At 38.5% G+C, this 18291-nt stretch overlaps 2 protein-coding genes across 3 annotated transcripts in view; one reads left to right on the top strand and one right to left on the bottom strand.

Annotated features, from left to right (window-relative positions):
* Positions 1-18291, bottom strand: part of LOC114647575 (solute carrier family 35 member D3) — a 1087183-nt gene that overhangs the window by 313141 nt on the left and 755751 nt on the right. The window lies entirely within an intron of this gene.
* LOC114642519 (A-kinase anchor protein 7) overlaps positions 7131-18291 on the top strand; it is a 292389-nt gene continuing 281228 nt past the window's right edge. For both annotated transcript variants that reach the window (XM_051924153.1, XM_051924151.1), the window contains exon 1: positions 7131-7588. In XM_051924153.1, coding sequence (XP_051780113.1) covers positions 7201-7588 — 388 coding nt within the window. In that variant the 5' untranslated portion in view covers positions 7131-7200. The remainder of the gene's footprint in view (positions 7589-18291) is intronic.

Consider the following 18291-nt stretch of genomic DNA (forward strand, 5'->3'; position numbering starts at 1 on the left):
ATGATGGCGAGTTTCAGTATTTCTTTGGATTGAAAATATACAGCTTGTCACCTTTTTAAAAAACATACTGCACTTTTTCACAGAGATGTGAATGACAGACATAAATAAAATTGATTTTACTGGTGTGGTGCAGGTTTTGAGCTTTAACTGTAGAAAAGAACACAAGTAAACACAGAAGTGTGAACAAGGCTCTAGGAAGAAATATTCTTTATTTTCCACCCCAAATCATTTTTGCAAATGTGAAATCACCTGCAAAAATGAATTTTAGTGTCAGTTTTGCAAAGCTTTATGCAAATTGAACTTTTCCTATTTTTTTCATCACTAGATTACTGTTATTTTAAGAACAGTACTCAACAAAAAGGTATAAAATACCTTTGTGTGCCTACTTGTTCACAGGCTGATGCAGATTTGGTTCTTGTGTCTTCTGCGGCATGATGGGACCTTAGCTAAGAGTCAGAGGCCATTGTGCAGGAGGAGTTGCAGCCAGTTTGATGAATGTTACCTGACACACTATAGAGTTGCACTTCTTTAATGGAAAGAAATAGCAAGGCCATGTTGCCAAGAGCCTGGTAGAGCAGAAGTATTCAGTTTTACAGATGGGGCCAAGGTGCTGTAAATACATGCAAGCTTTTCCCTCAAGTTCTCTTTTATAAGTACTGACTTTTGTGAGGAAAGTTATGTATGCACATTTTGTGCCTGTTATTGTGCATACATTGACTTTATAATCTGACTCCTGGACAGGAAAAAAGAGATGTGATCACATGGTAAAGTGGAAAAAGAAAGTCTGGCAAAGCACAAGGAACATGCAAGGCTCAATGGACAGCAAGTGCTGTTTTTATGCTGTTGACTACTGGCACTCATAGAAGTCTCTCAGCTCTCTCTTGGTTATCCGTTCTACCACATTGACCTTCTGCTCCCAGTTGTAGCGCTGAAAACTGATCCCCTCCCACCCCCACTCTTCGACTGGCAGTGCTACAAACTCCAATGGAGAAATATCGGTCTTAGAGAATGGTGGTAGAATTTCTAGTGGGGAAGCCATAGAAACTGTGTTGCGACGCTTGAAACTAATGCTCCTTCCTCTTCCTGTTAATATATCAGTTACCACATAGCAGACATTAAGGGGGACTACATAAGCTGATGAAAAGCATGAAAAAATACTGCACTTGAGTGAATGGCATAAACAAAAAAATCATAAGCATCTAATAATGATAATACATACTAAGTTTTCACATTATTCCTAGGAAAAGCATGATGCATGAGAGATACAAGTGGTTTAATTTCTTTTGTTTTTCAGATTGGAGCACAGGCAGGTGAAGCAACTTGCTTATTGTCACACAGTATCAGTAGCAGGGTTTGAAGTCCAAGATCCAAAGCCTTAACCACTACAACACACGCTTGTCAATAATATTAGCCTATAGTTAAAAAAATACAAATATTGTACACAGAAAAGCATTTAGTTAGTTATATAATACTTCTGATACACTGGAATAACCAAGGACACTATAATTGATAACCATTGCTTACCAAATACTGTATAATACAGGTCAACGCATGCCCTGAACCTCTCCTCTCCTCCTAATTTGTGTATAAGCATAAATTTTTACTTTGGAGTGCTCTTAGTACTGCAAATTTAAATAAAGGTGAATTCACCTCCAGTCTCACTGACTGCTGTTTTTGACATTTCATACTGTATTGATGTAGTTACTTTCTCATATGTTCATATTTTGTGTTACGGAAAAATAAAAATCTCCAAACCCCTCTTGGGAGGAAGAAATTGAAGAAAATGCAGCATATTCTATCTTTTTTTTTGTTCTTTATTTCGTCTTATACGATTTCTCGTATTAGAAATTTGTTAGTTTTCGCATAACCCTTGGGGTCAGAGCGCAGGGTCAGCCATTGTACAGCGCCCCTGGAGCAATTACAGGTTAAGGGTCTTGCTCAAGGGCCCAGCAGAGTAGGATCTCTTTTGGCAGTGACGGGGATTTGAATCGGCAACCTTCAGGATACCAGCGCAGATCCTTAGCCTCAGAGCCACCACTCCACCCCATAAGCTCTCCCCACTTAGCTCCCCAAAGGCTAAATTGTACTTTACACCAAAATGTCAGACACATTCTAACATCTTGCCTGAAGAAGGGGCCCGAGTTGCCTCAAAAGCTTGCATATTGTAATCTTTTCAGTTAGCTAATAAAAGGTGTCATTTTGCTTGACTTCTCACTACATTCATAATGGCTAACATGGTACAACACCCTAGTACTACCCCAAAAACACAAATGAAGACAGCACACAATCAATGCTCTATACATCACATAAAGGCTAGGAAAGCTACTACTAAAAGCAATAGATTCCCAAAGGATTCCAGTCTCTTAAAGAGATAAGTTGACCAATTATGAAACTGGAGGTTTAATGGCATGGGGCACAGAGGAAGAAATTGTATCCAGTAAGGGACACATACTCCCTGAAAAAGTGTTTTGTGAAAATCATAATCTTGTTGAAATACAGAGCTCTCTATTAAACTCTAACTAGACCATTTGTTTTCGACTTTAGTACTCAGAGACCCCCATGGCTGCAAGGTTTCATTCTAAACAATTTCACAATCTGGGTGTTGTTCCTACTTTTAATTGATCTCTTGGTTTAGCTATTTATAAATATTTGTATTCTTTTGTCATTTACTGTTTAATTCGCCCTTTTCTAAAGAGCTTCATCTCTTAATTGTATCAGAATGCTAATGATTATTTATGAACATTGTAGACACTGATGCAAATGACATTGAATGCTAAAGGGAAGCAATGAATTCACTACCATTTTCACTTTCTCCTCATATGCATTATCAATGTGCAGACAAGTGATTATGATACAGTAATACTAGCCGAAGTAATACCTCCCCTTTAGAATTCATTGTTGTCAACATTTGGATACAGTTAAGTGAGCAAAATCCAAAGAAAAGAGTAAATTAAAAACAAAATAGAAAAGCAATCCCTAAAATTTTAAGTTTTGGCAAAAACAAAAATATTGTGGATTTTCTTTTTAGAGAAAGGGAATAAAATAGAACAGCTCCCCAAAAATTAGATCAATTAATAGCAAGAATGATGCACCGATTGTGGGACTGGCTGGAATAAAAACATGCAGTCATGGGGGTAACCAAGGACTAGAGTTGGAAACCACTGCGCTAGTGCAGGGTTTCTCAAACTCGGTCCTGAAGACCCACTGTGGCTGCAGGTTTTTATTTCAGTCAAATTCACAAATAGTGATAATAACTGATCTAATTTATGTAGATAGTCTTTTTCCCTTCTCTTATTCTGCCTTTAGAAAAGCACAGCAGTATGATTTTTACATTTATAAGACATTTAGAAATATTTCTACTTTTGCTTTAAATGCTTACCTCTCTTTTGTTGTCTTATTGTTTTGTTATTTTTTGTGCAGTTTGCACTCTTCATTGTATCCAAATAATGATAATTAAAACAAACAGAACTGACAGCCAGGTAAACAACACTTAATGATGAAAGGCTGCAAAAACTTTAGTGTCAGACCCAGTGATTAGTAGATAATAAATTAAACAACCAGAACACCTGGAAAAGCAGAATGACAATCAAGCTGAAAATTGTTAGAAAGTAAAAACAAAAAACTATCCCCTTATAAGTGCTTAATACATTTTAATAAAAATTTACCAAACTTAGTTTTGTTATTTTTCCATTGATTCCAAAACACAGAAACTGGGAAATAACAGCTCACTTAATTCGACTGGGAGTCCAATTAAAAACAGAAATTGGTTGGGACAAAAACCTACAGCCACAGTGGGTCCCCAGGACTGAGTTTGAGAAGCACTGCTCTAGTGCAGGGGTCTTCAATCACGGTCCTGGAGGGCCGCAGTGGCTGCAGGTTTTTGCTCCAACCCAATTGCTTAATAAGAAGCACTTATTGCTCAAGTAACAATTTTGTTTCACTTTAGTTGTCTTGCTCGTTAAGATTTTGAACACTTATTGCTTATTTTAGTATTAAACAGCTGTATTCTTGGTTTTTAATGGCTCCTAATTAGCAATAACATGCAAATGACAAAAGAGACCAGCATCTCTCCATTTAGCTTCTTACCATTTACAATTTTGTGTATTTATCATGCACTATTGGGGTTTAATCAAATACTTGGAAGGAAAGAGAAGAGAAAAAAGTGAAGGACTGAGAATAACTCATCCATTTTAGCCTTCAAGTCATTTGGATGATATCCTTAGAAAGGGGAAGAAAATCTAGGATATGAGACCTGACCTGACATGGCAGAGTTAACGCACTAACAAGCCATGATATTAAATTATTGGCAAAAATTGCTTTCTAATTAAGCAAGCGGGTTCTCCATTCTTTTTTCCCCATTTACATCTGTGTGTGTTCTTCATGCACTGTTTGATTTGATAAAAAACTTAATAGAAAAATGTAACAGACATTTTAGGCTTCAAATCATTAAGAGGATATCCTTGGAAATGAAAAAAATCTATGATAAGAACCTAACATTGCAGACTAACAAGCCACAAAACTAAATAAGGTCTGAGATTGACAAGGATCGCTTTCTAATTAAGCAATTGGGTTGGAATGAAAACCTGCAGCCACTGCGGCCCTCCAGGACCGACATTACGCACCCCTGGTGTATTTGTATTGCCTCCCTACCTGAAATAAAGGTGGTCCATATAGTGCAGGTGTGGGCAATATCTGTCCTGGAGGGCTGCAATGGTTGCAGGTTTTTGTTCCTACCCAATTGTTTAATTAGACACCAATTCTTGCCAATCTCAGACATTATTTCATTTTATGGCCTCTTGGTCTGTGATGTTAGGTTCTTACAATGCAGATCTGTATCTTTCTAATGATATCATCCAAATGTTTTGAAGCTTAAAACTGATAATTTTCAGTTTGTCACATTTTTTGCTTAAGTGTTTCATTAAGCTAAATAGTGAATGATGAATCTACACAGGTGTAAATGGAAACAAGTTATATGGAGAACTGCTGGCTGCTTTGTCATTTGCATCTTATTGGTAATAAGAAGACATTAAAAACAGCAAATGCAATTAAGGGGGGGAGGGCTTAACAAGCCAAACCACTAAAATAAAGCTTCAAAATGTCACTTGCGCAATAAGTGCTTCGTCAGCAATAAGTGATCCTCATTAAGAAACTGGATTGGAACAAAAACAAGCAGCCACTGCGGCCCTCCAGGACTGTGATTGAGGACCCCTGCTCTAGTGAAAAGGTAGACTTCGATTTCTTCAAGGTGACTTACACTTACAAAGGAACACCATTAGAGTAATCACACAGAACAGCATGCAAATCATTTCTGTCAACTTCATACAAGAGCAATGATTAGAAACACTATCTTGTCCATCTTTGGAAAACTGGATTAATTTTACAAGTTGGAGTTCACACTATACAACAGTTAGGTGAGGCACCTTTTTTGGAGAAGATATTTCTTTTTCACTATTTTGTTTAATACGAGCTTGTTTGACTAAACATGGTCTGAATACTTTCTGAAGGCATTGTATACACACACATTTACACAGTGTATTTAGGTATGTTGCACTCTATGTGTAAATTTCTTGTTATTGCATTATTATTTTCAGTTCTGAAAAGACCACCAAGTTGGAATATCAATGTCATATTTTAGCTTTTATTTTTAATACAAAGTTTTTGCTTTGTCATTTTGTGGTAGTAGGTGATGCATTATCTGTAGAAAAAGATGAATAAAAAGGATTTTAGCATAAGACTGCAACATACAAAATGTGCTAAATTTGAAAGAGTGCATATACTTTCTAAGGCACTGTGCATGTGCTGTTAAATAAAAATAAAATTAATTTCCCCTTGGGATTAATGAAGTTTATCTAATTTCTCATATATATATATACACACACACACACAAAAGCACATTATATAGCGAGAATTTTAGCATTATGCCTCACAGATGCAACATCCTAGATCCTAATCCTGCACCTAAATGTTGTTGGTGCGAGTTTTACATTAACTGGAAACTTTGAATTGCAATTTAGTGTGCGCCCTGTGATAGGCTTGTGCCCCTGCTGGCAGGATATCATCCATCCTACTGTAGATATGAATTGGATTATTTGGGGTGAGCAGGTTTAACTATATATGCTCTGTTTATGCATATAAATCAATTAAGTTCACAGATCACAGTGATGCTTTGATTATTCTTACATCTAGTAGCAAGAGGAATGCCACATACTGTGCCATCTTGCATTCATGATATAATATTGCTTTGTTGACAATGTAAATGAACCACACCATCACGGAATACTGAGAGATACTGGTGCATTAGCTGAATCAAACATACTATTTAATCCAATGCAGGGTCATGGTGCTGCCAGAGCCAACATGGACAGTTGGCACAAGGCAGAAAATTGCAATGGATAGGACAACCTATGCAGAGTCACCAGTTAACCCAATCCACACAGGGTCCAGTCTCTCGCACACCACTCTCTCATCAGTTTTGATACAGCAGTTGCCTTAAAATGCACAGCTTTGAGAATGTAACAAAAAACTTACAGACATCCCTGGCACTTGGGAACTTGAGGCAAAATCCAGCCCTGAATGGCATGTCAGTTTTTACAAGGCATAAACACAACCCTACAGTGCCAGTTTTGTTGGCAATTGACATAAAACACACCCCTTTGGAAGAAGGGAACAAAGCTGGTATATACGAGGAAGAACATGAACATGGGTAAAGATTTGAACTGTCGCACTTTTATTACAGTTAAACTGGCTTTAGATAAAATATCTGCCCATGTCATTTTTACTTGTATAACGTTATATTTAAACACACAGACGCACAAACACACACACATTTGGCACAGTCCTTTATGAATTTAGCATACCGTTTCCACAAGTTCCAGAGGTCGAAAATTGGAAATAAAAATGCACAAATCGTTAGGATGAGTCCCATTCAAATGAGAATAAAAATATTTGCTGAAACAAATAGGTCACATTTTTTAATGAGAATAAGGAAAGAAATCACCCGACCGATGGCGAGTATAAACAGGTTTTCTCCGATTGCTCTTTAGGAAGAACAGTGCTGCCTTCGCGTCTTCACCAACAATTTTGATCTCCTCGGCTTGCCGTAGCATTTTAATTTTTCAGCGAAAGCCAAACAAACGCACAGAGCATGCAATGTGCAACCAGCCACACGGAGACTTCCCGATTTAGAAGTCAAGTGCTTTGATGCTGCCGAGAGGCAGGGTCGTGTTCTCGTTTTTCAACCACTTGAAGAATTTTGCAGCGACATGGTCCAGTGGAGAGCGGGGACTCAGCGCGAAGTCGGGACGGCAGTTACAGCGCCTCTACAGCACCGTCACGAGTGAACCTGCCGCGCTCCGTTTCATGTCGGAGAGGTGTCCTTGTGCGAATCCAAAGGGTCAGGAGGCCACGACCTCGCAAGGTCCAGACAGTAGCAAAGACGCGATGGGGAGCTCCGCCACACGCAGTCTCCCCAGTGCAAAGGCAGCGCAGTTGACTGTTACCGTAGCGCAAACTTGCGAGGACATTCCGGCAGAGTTGGCAATGGAATTGGGCTCACATGATCTGCTCACGGCGGCTGTTCGCACACGAGGTAAGAGTACAGACCCAAGACTGATACTGTGTTATCCGCACTGCCTCGGCTCTTTCCTTACTTCCTTCTGTTCTAACCAAACTCTTCTGTTACAGCCTTTTGCGTTATGGCGAGCACACCGTGTGCACCTGAGCTGTGTTTAGCATGCGACAATAAAAGCTTGTTTGACATAAAGAAACCCTTGAGAAAACAGCCGTGATTAGCATTAACTTATACGTCATTTCCAAATGATAAGGCGAGTTATGCGTTTATGGTAATGTCATGTTTACTACACAGCACGTTTCCTTCTGGGACTTAAGACCCTGATCTTCAACAGCCCAGTACCTAGTCTGGATTTGCACGTGGATCACCTAAGCCAGAGGTGGCAGACTCCAGTCCTGGAGTGCCGCAGTGGCTGCAGGTTTTCATTCTAACGGTTTTCAATAATGGACAGGGTGCCAGTCCATCACAGGGTGAACACACACATGGGCCAATTTAGCAAAAAAAAAGTGCCAGACAACATAAAAACCATTAACAAGACTCACTATCTATCTCTATTTATATAAAATCCAACGTCTGTCTGTCTGTTCACTTTTTACGAGAGAACTACTGTACTTAACAGGTTTAAATCAGGTTTTTTTTAATATAATTTGCTTGAACATTCTGGTTGATTTTGCGACTTCTCTCATCGTGCTAAGTATCATAGTTCGCTTGAAGGAGCGATTTATTTGTGCTAACCATCTTCTTCATTAGTTTATGCTGCTAAACAGGCAGCATTAAGAAGAAAGACGCCTCACGCCTGGACAAACTGGTGAGGAAGGCAGGCTGTATTGTTGGCATGGAGCTGGACACTTTGACATCTGTGGCAGAGCGACGGGCGCTCAGCAGGCTCCTATCAATTATGGAAAATCCACTGCATCCACTAAACAGTGTGATCTCTAGACAGAAGAGCAGCTGCAGCGACAGACTGCTGTCACTGTCCTGCTCCACTGACAGACTGAGAAGATCGTTCCTCCCCCAAACTATGCGACTCTTCAATTCCACCCGGGGTAAACATTAACATTATACAAAGATATTGTCTGTTTTTTACCTGCATTATTATCAATCTTTAATATTGTTTTTTGTATCAGTATGCTGCTGCTGGAGTATGTGAATTTCCCCTTGGGATTAATAAAGTATCTATCTATCTAATTAAGCTGATTCAGGCCCCTCAGTTGTTTTTCTTTAATTAGCTGCCAAACAATAATGAGACACAAAACAAGGTGCCACATGACCAGCTCACCCGTGCCCATCACACAATATCTGAAAATAAAGAAAGGTGCCCAAAACATTTTGACAATGTTTTTAGAAAAAACAGAAAATCAACAGTTTTGGAAATGTCTGCTGTGTCAGAATGAGAGCAGCAACAAGCCATAGAATTAAATAACGAGTTTGATCAACAGCAATAATTGGCCTCTCATTAAGAAACTGGTTGGAGTGAAATTAGTTGAAGTTTGAAGCCCCAATTTAGCTGGTCAACTGTTGACTTATTTCACATTTGATTTCTGTTTGGCTGTCATTTAATGAAGAAAATAATTAATTCAGAGCACTGAATCCTTAAAAATGGGGCTATTAAAATGAAGGAAAAAAGAAGTTAATTAGCAGTGAAAACTGGCCACTGATTAGGAAAAAGGTTAGAAAGAAAACCTGCAGCCACTGTGGCACTCCAGGGGCCTCATGTATAAATGGTGCGTACGCACAGAAATATTGCGTAAGAACGTTCCAAGTTCAAATCACTATGTATAAAACCTACACTTGGCGTAAAGCCACGCACTTTTCCACGGGTCCTCATATCCTGTCGTACGCAAGTTCTCCGCTCGGTTTTGCAGACTGGCGGCCCCCAGCGTCAAAGCAGTGCTACTGTTCCTGTGTGGTTACCCTTTCTTAGATCCACATCCACGACAGCGGCTTTATCAAATACACTGAAATTAACCGCATATCGTTCATAAATTTAATGCATCTGATTGTAATTAACCTGTAACAATATAATGGTCCACAGAATGGTCAAACTATTCTAAATACCATAACTGCTTTAGCGTTGTTAATCTCACTGCACCTTTTTCTTCTTCTGTCAGCTGCTCCCGTTAGGGGTTGCCACAGCGGATCATCTTTTTCCATATTACTCTCACTGCACCACTCAGAGTATTTATCTCACTGTATCTGAGTGTGAATCACAGATCTACAGCGATCGTAAAGAGAATTATCGGTATACAGCACTTGCTGCCTCAGCCATTCGCTATTTGAACTACTCTCATCCGACCAATGTTCCACAGCCTTTCCTGTTCGGACCTTGCGGTTCACAAACAGTTTCATCCCAAGAACTCTAAACGCACTTAATCAGTCCATCATGTGCTCCTTGTAGAACTGTTTGTACTTGCAAGTTACTGTGAGGTAATTGTACTTATGATACAGTTATAATATTGCACAACCTGAGCCACTTTATAAAGCGCATATTTACATATGATGACGATATCATTTTTAAAATGAAATGCAGCAAAATATGTTGATTATATTATACAGATTAAACTTTAATTACACGGTGCCGCAGCGCTAGCGAGCTTGAGCTTCATTCACGGATTGTTCCTGCCTCACACTGTATTCATACTGTGGCTGGCGCGACACTGGAAGGATAGATGGATAGAATAATTAAACATTATGAAGATATTTCGATGTTTCTTAAAAATTCTGAAGAATCAGCGTTCTAAGCTTACAGATGGCTTAACGTCTATTACAGAGCTGATTGTGTGGTGATTGGGTATTTGGAGAAAGAAAAGTAAGGACAGGAATTGGGGGTTTGTATATTTGAAAAAGACAGTACTGCTGCAATAAAGTATTTCATTGAAGGTCGCGCATGGCACAGCAAGCATCTTGCTATAAGACATGAACAATCACTGCGCCACCGTGTTCCCATGTTTAATAACATGCTTTAACTCATATCATCATGAAAATGATATCACGTATACTTCTCAGTATTTTAATTATCCAGAGAGCTGTAATATTACAAACGTAATGGATTCTGTGTCCTGTCGGAGGAAGAGCACGTAGTGATTCAGGCACATAGAGCACATGTAAGATCAAATACACAATAAAGCATTTAACATGCTACCTTAGTTACGATGGGATTTGAGAAACTAGTAAATTAAACGATTTTAAGATGACGTTTCTGATGCTCTACTTTAATGACAAAATAAAATACGTGATTAAAGTGGAAATTTCGAGATTACAGTTGACATTTCGTGCTTTTTTTACATTGTGTGCCTTTTTTTTCACTGTAACCTAATAAGCTTTCATATGACACTCAGACGGTGGGTTACGAGTCACCTTTTCACGCCGACTTTGATATGTGACAACTTCTTTTTTATTTCGGGCACTGTGCGACTTTGTAAACTTGAGCTTTCGAGTTTCTCCGACACGCTATGTCATTCGATCAGCTTCCTTTTGTTGCTTATGTAACTGTTTAAACCAACAAATAGTACGTTTTTCTTTGCCTCCATTTGGTATTCGCTGAAATTCTTCTATTTTTCCACGTACTTTTGCCATTGCCTTTTCACAGAACGCTGGGCTTAAGGGCTATTTATATTGATTTGCATATTCAAAGTGGCGTAATTCTGGGAGGAGTTGGGGCGGGACAGCAGGCGCGTGCATATGCTTTTATTTCCACGCTGAGCGGGATTTATGTAGCGGAAGAACGCGGAAGTTGACGAACACACAGATTCCTGCATCTGGATTTTTCTGTGCGTAAGCACATTTCGGCTTTTGTGCTTACGTCATGTTATACTGCGAATTCTATGCACGGCGTTATGCATGAGGCCCCAGGACTGGAGTTTGTCACCCCTGACCTAAGTTCTTCTACCAGCGGGACACCTCAACGGGTGAGCCATCCGCTCTTCCATCAAATATCCATGTAGAGGGGCTAATGCCCTGATAACTACTTAAGCTAACAACGCACCTGGTTTTACTGTGTGTGCTTAACTCATCGAATAAGCAAAGAATATTACTGTCTTTTGCTTTAGTGCACAGAAGTGCTCGCATTCATGGATTGTGATTTTTATTTGTAAAGTACCCATGAAGTAAAGGAGTCGATTTATGTATATTTTCTCCTCAAATAGTAGTATGTTTTCTTGTACGCACATGCAGCCTGCAAAGTGGGGTGCAAGTTGAAAGTAAAACTACTTGGCTTAGTGACTGCAGGCATCTATTGTAACCAGTCTCTTAATCAGAGGCTAATTCTTTCTTTGGAGGTGTAATGGTGATCAGGATTTAAAAGTTAGCCAGCAGGGAGAGCTAACGAATAGAGTGGATAATTTAAAATATCTAGGATCAGTGATAGCCCAAGGCGGAAAAATAGATTCAAAGATAACAGAGTGTAGTGAGGATGGAACAATTGGAAGAAGGTGTCAGGAATATTGTGTATCTGAAGAAATAAGGTGGAAGATGCAACCTGCTTCTTGCAGAATTCCACACACACGCTAACTGGGATTCATGCACAGGTTCCCTTATAAAGATACATACTACAACATTTGTGGTTAAGCTGCTCAAAGTTTGGTTTGGAATGAGTATTAATAAGACATTTCTTTAAAACATAAATAAAATTAGAAATTATTCATTAAAAATAAAACTAAACACTTTGTGAGAAGACTACAAAATGAAAATGCCAATAGTAATATAAAAAAATATTTACTACAATCAGTAAGGGTGCTTAATTCTGTACGAATGTATATTATTGCATGTGAGCATACATACAACATGATGGAGTATATATCATACAAACACAGAAAACATACAACAGATTTGGAAAGAAAATGTATTAAATAAAAAACAAACAAAAAATTAGCAAGCCAGCCAGCCATTTTCAAACCTGCTTTTTTTGAATAGTGTCGCAGCGAAGCAGCAGCCTATCCCAGCAAACAATGGGCGCAAGGCAAGAGTCTTAGACAGGGTGCCAGTCCATCACAGGGTGAACACACACACATGGGCCAATTTAGCCAAAAAAAGTGCCAGACAACATAAAAACCATAAACAAGACTCACTATTTATTATCTCTATTTATATAAAATCCAACGTCTGTCTGTTTGTCCACTTTTCACGAGAGAACTACTTGACAGGTTTAAATCAGGTTTTTTTTCTATAATTTGCTTGAACATTCTGGTTGATTTTGCGACTTCTCTCATCGTGCTAAGTATCATAGTTCGCTTGAAGGAGCAATTTATTTGTGCTAATCCCAGACAGAGGCTGAGGGCCGAGGGGAAGGGGAAGCATAACGTCAAGAGTGGGGAGCTGGGTGGAGCCCTCCTCACTGTCCTGTTTCACTACTATGTGGGCAGAGCCGTAGGGGACAGCTAGTCATGTATAAAAACAACTGTTAGTACAATTATAAATCTTAAAAATTAAAAAAAAGGATGTATATATCTATAAAGTGCCTTGAGCATGGGAAAGTCACTACATAAATGAGATTATTATAATCGAGAGAATGCTAGCACTCTGCAAAGTACACAGTTCAAGAATAAACACCCATTATTAAAAAAAAAAAAAATTGTACAATTCACAAAGATTTGGAATTTTCTGTCCTAGTGTCTGTGTAAACACAGGGAATTCCACTTTCTCTGTTACATCTTTCCTGAAGAAGGGGCCTGAGTTGCCTCAAAAGCTTGCATATTGTAGTCTTCTTAGTTAGCCAATAAAAGATGTCATTTTACTTGACTTCTCACTACATCCATAATGGCTAACATGGTACAACACCTTAGTACTAAGCAGAGGTGGGTAGAGTAGTCAAAAATTGTACTCAAGTAAGAGTAGCGTTACTTCAAAATATTACTCAAGTACTGTGAAACCTCAGTTCACGAACGTCTCTGACCACATACAAATCGGTTTATGACCAAAAAGTTTGGCAACTTTTGCATCTGTTCACGACCACACACTCGGTATACGAACAAACCAGTTTCCTTTTCGGTTTGTGTACGCAGATGATTTCTGCACGTGTTCAGTCTCTCCCTGTGTATTCCCAGTGCAGCGAGAGAGAGCGCGACACACACACATGCACACACACAATGGGGCTGGATGCATAAGGCAGAGAAGGCACTTAAAGGATGCACCGGGCTTGTTTTTGTTTTCATTTCTGTTTACAGCGATCAGTTCATAGCATGCATTGTTGCAATGTTAGTTTTCTTGGTGGTTTATTAAATTATGGATTTTTCAAATGTTCATTTTTTCCCCTGTGCTTAAAACTCATTAAAACAGTGTTTTTAGTGAGTGGTCGTAGCACTATAGCGCGAACTCTTGCACTGTTTGTTTTCTCTGTTGTTCAAGGTTTTCTCAGTGTTATTCAATGTTTTTACATTTAGTTTACTATTACGCTGTGCATTCTGTGGTATAATTAACATTTTTGTGCTTAAAAACTTAAAAAAATATATATAAACACACACTTCGTACGGTCTGGAACGGATTAATTGTATTTACATACAATCCTATGGGGGAAATTGATTCAGTTCACGACCAAATCGGGTTACGACCAGAGTTTTGGAACGAATTATGGTCGTGAACCGAGGTTCCACTGTAGAAGTAAAAAGTAGTCATCCAAAAAATGACTCAAGTAAGAATAAAAAAGTATTTGGTGAAAAGACTACTCAAGTACTGAGTAACTGTTTGAACATAATAAATGGTTTATTTTTTAGAAATGTTGTAATAAGACAGACAAAAATATAAAATAATGTGCAAATTCTGCTATTTCCAAGTAATAAAATAAAAAATGAGTACAAATAACATCTTTACAAAATAAAGATGCACAAATAACACAAAGTTCCAAATCTCTGTTTTTCACAACAAAGCTTTTGAAGCCAATACCTATAGTAGGTAACATGTATGTTTGAACAATGCAAACTACTTACAGTGACAAGATATAGTGTACACTGACAGTATCCATCCATCCATCCATTTTCCAACCCGCTGAATCCGAACACAGGGTCACGGGGGTCCGCTGGAGCCAATCCCAGCCAACACAGGGCACAAGGCAGGGAACCAATCCTGGGCAGGGTGCCAACCCACCGCAGACTGACAGTATAATACTGCATATTCACTTTGTGGTGTAGCAGGTCCGCAGCTCCCAAAAAAAAAAAAAAAAAAAAGACCAGTTTCAAATCCATAAAGCTGTGTCACTCTCCGTAGGCGCAATTGCATGACCGTGGGGAGTTAATGAGGTAGTTGGAGCGAGTCACACCTGCACGTGTGGGTGCAATCATTCTCAATTGCTTCATTGGCTTTCTGCAGCGTGTGATTATGGCCCACGGAGACGGGAGTGTATATATACGGATTGGCACAAAAAAAAGAAGGGGGACTCAAAGAAAAGGAGAAAAGAAAAGAGTCTGTATGGGACCGTCATCGTCACACACTTGCCCTCCAAATAGCACAGCTGATAGAAAATAACATTAGAACAAGGCAGCTTGTGCACGTACAAGAAGTCTCACTTTACCTTGACTGTCTGTGCATGTTTGGTTAAAATGTGCTTGTTCTTCACTCAGTGAAGTGATGGTTAAACTTCAGCAGGAGTTGGCTCTCAAGGTTCTTGCAGTGAAGCTGTGACCGTTTAACAGTAAACAGGAGCCCCGCATGACTAAAAGTCTCTTTCAGGCTGCAGATGCCGGAAGTTTGTGTTTGGTCATGTAACTTCATGGCTACGTCTGATTGGTGAAACGGAGTCATGTGATTATTTTTGCTATGTCTGATTGGTGAAACAGTCATACAGTAGATCCACTGGCGACTTCTACTGGCAAAAATATAGCGTATATAATGGAAAAAAAGCAACAAATCGAGTTTTGCCCAATGTAGCGGAGTAAGAGTAGCGTTGCTTCTTCACAAATGTACTCAAGTAAAAGAAAAAGTATGGTGCAGTAAAACTACTCTTAGAAGTATTTTTTTTTTTTAAAAGTTACTCAAGTAAATGTAACGGAGTAAATGTAACTCGTTACTACCCACCTCTGGTATTAAGACATTACAGGAAATTTAGTTGAAGTGGTATGAACACATAATGAGGATAGACGATAAATATGAGGGTGGTGGGTATGGAGTTACATGGGAAGGGAAAGCAAGGGAGTCTGAAGAGGAGGTGTATGGATAAAGTAACAAGGTTTATAGGAGAAAGGTTTGATGGAGAGGAGGTGCAGGACCGAGTGGTATGGAGAAAGTTAATCAGTTACATTGACCCCATATAGAAATGGGAAAAGAAATATGAAACCCACTGAGCCCAGGGGTGTAATACTCGAATTCTGGAGGGTTGCAGGTTTTTGTTCCAGACACCTCCTTAATTTGTAAACAATTACTGCACTTAATAGATCATCATTGCTTTGCCTTCATTTTAACTTACTTGACTTTTAACAAAAACAAATATGCAATGCGAGCCAGCAGGTGACCTGTTAACTTAAGAACATTTGAACCGTTGTGCTCATCATGCAAAATGTGTCTCAACCAGTTATTTTCACAAGAAATAAAGTGAAGGTCTGTGAAAATCTATTCTTCTCTATTTCACAAAATATTTTAAACATTTTGATTGTACACTCAGTAAAATGAAAATCAACAGTTTTGGAATGTATGGTGTAGCATAATAAATGTGACTAACAAGCCAAAGAATTACATTATGTGTCTGATTAACAGCATAAATTGGCTTATAATTAAGAAATTGGTTACAGCAATAATAGTGGTCCTCTTGGGATGGAGTTTAAGTCTCCCAAGTTAGCTGGTCATTTGTTGGCCTACTTTGTATTGTTTTATTGTTTGTCCGATGGTTAAGATAAAAAGAAAAGGTGAAGGATTCTTAATTTTAACTGGCTTGCCTCTTTAAGAGAAAAATAAGTATGCTCCATTAGAAGTAGGTATTGGTTACTAATTAAGAAAGTAGCTGTGGATGGATGGATGAATGAAAACCTGTAGCCACTGTTGCCCCCCGGAATCTGAGTTTTACAGTCAATCTTATATTGTCTGATTTTTGTTGTTCCTGGTGCAACTTTGAAGGTGTTGTTGCAGGAGTGTCATTCATCATTAACCAGTCGGTTTTAAAGTTAGCCACTGAACTTGGAAAAGAGGGCCCTGTTGCTCACAGACATACAATTTAATATTTTAAAATAACAAGTTTACTTAGGAATTTAAATGATGTTTTTTTGTGTCTCCAAACTTAGTAGATATTTCACTTCTCTTTGTGAGTGAGAAAGTAACAGTCTTTTTTTTTCTACAGTCCGGTATTTTGAGTTCATTTACATTCATTTTTTGGTTTCTGATGTTAGAGGTTCAAGCTTAAAGCTGATTTGTTGAAGGTGAAAGATTTTCTTGGAACAATAACTCTGATCTTTGGCACACCTGCTGAAAGTGAATTACATTGGTTTACACAGGTCATGTAGCATTTTGCTATTGGTCCATGAAAGTGCAGGCAATTTGCTCTGAACAGGCTCAGGTTTGGGTTTCAGTGAACTTACATGATCTTTACAAGGCATATTACATTCTGCCATATCTGTTTATTTAAATTTAAATCTCCCATTTTAAAACCATTCAGAGCAAGATCGTATAAGCACCTCATTGAGCCAGAATACAGTTCTGTAAGCTACAATACTTGAGTACAGCTCATGTTAACTAAGTATTGTGGGAATTGTGGCCTAAATTGCTTGCCAATTTAGATTCCTCAGTCTGAAGTGAAAGTGGCAAACTGTGCAACATAAAAATCAGAATCTGTACTTAGGCTGTAGTGAAAACCTCTACCCACTAAGAAATGGATTGAAAATATCAACAAATGGATCATAATGTTTCAAAAGTGCATAAAGGCACTTTGAAACATAATGCCTTTGTTGCACAAAAGAGTGAGTTGACAGTCCTGGCTTTAATCTTAAACATTGACCTAAATGTATTTTGGCTCTTAATGCCTTTGTTCAAAATCCTGAAACAATTATATAAAAAGCAGAGAACCCTGTGATCTTGAATTCCTTATTTTGCTGTTAATGGATCATTTATTTGTATTATAGGTCTTCATCCTAATTTTATTATGCCATATCAGAAATTCCAGCCAGATTAATATTTTACTTTCCTAAAGAAGTGAATGTAGAGAAAAGCCAAGCAAAATGACACCTTTTATTGGCTAACTAAAAAGATTACAATATGCAAGCTTTCGAGGCAACTCAGGCCCCTTCTTCAAAATGACACCTTTTATTGGCTAACTACAAAGATTACAATATGCAAGCTTTCGAGGCAACTCAGGCCCCTTCTTCAGGCAAGAAGGGGCCTGAGTTGCCTCGAAAGCTTGCATATTGTAATCTTTTTAGTTAGCCAATAAAAGGTGTCATTTTGCTTGGCTTTTCTCTACATTCATAATGGCTAACACGGTACAACACCCTAGTACTAAAGAAGTGAACTAAGTGTTCCATGAAATAATCTGTTTTTCCATCAGATTGCATTATTTGAACAGCTCCTTTAAGTCAAGGGAACACAGGCCAAAATTGTGCTTTGTTAGCTTTTGAATTTTTTTTGTTTTGTTTTTCAGTGATTTAAGAAAAAGTAAGAATTCAGAATCTTTAGAGAAAATAGTAAATGCATAGCATAATGAGTATGGGGGCTTCTTGGGGAATGGGTGGTCAGAGGTGTGCTCCGCTGCTTCATCGATCCATCAACCAGAATTTGAATTCTGCCTCGAGTTGTTGTTTGTATGAAGTTTA

Source organism: Erpetoichthys calabaricus, chromosome 3, assembly GCF_900747795.2.
Source record: "Erpetoichthys calabaricus chromosome 3, fErpCal1.3, whole genome shotgun sequence".
NCBI classification, from domain to species: Eukaryota; Metazoa; Chordata; class Cladistia; order Polypteriformes; family Polypteridae; genus Erpetoichthys; species Erpetoichthys calabaricus.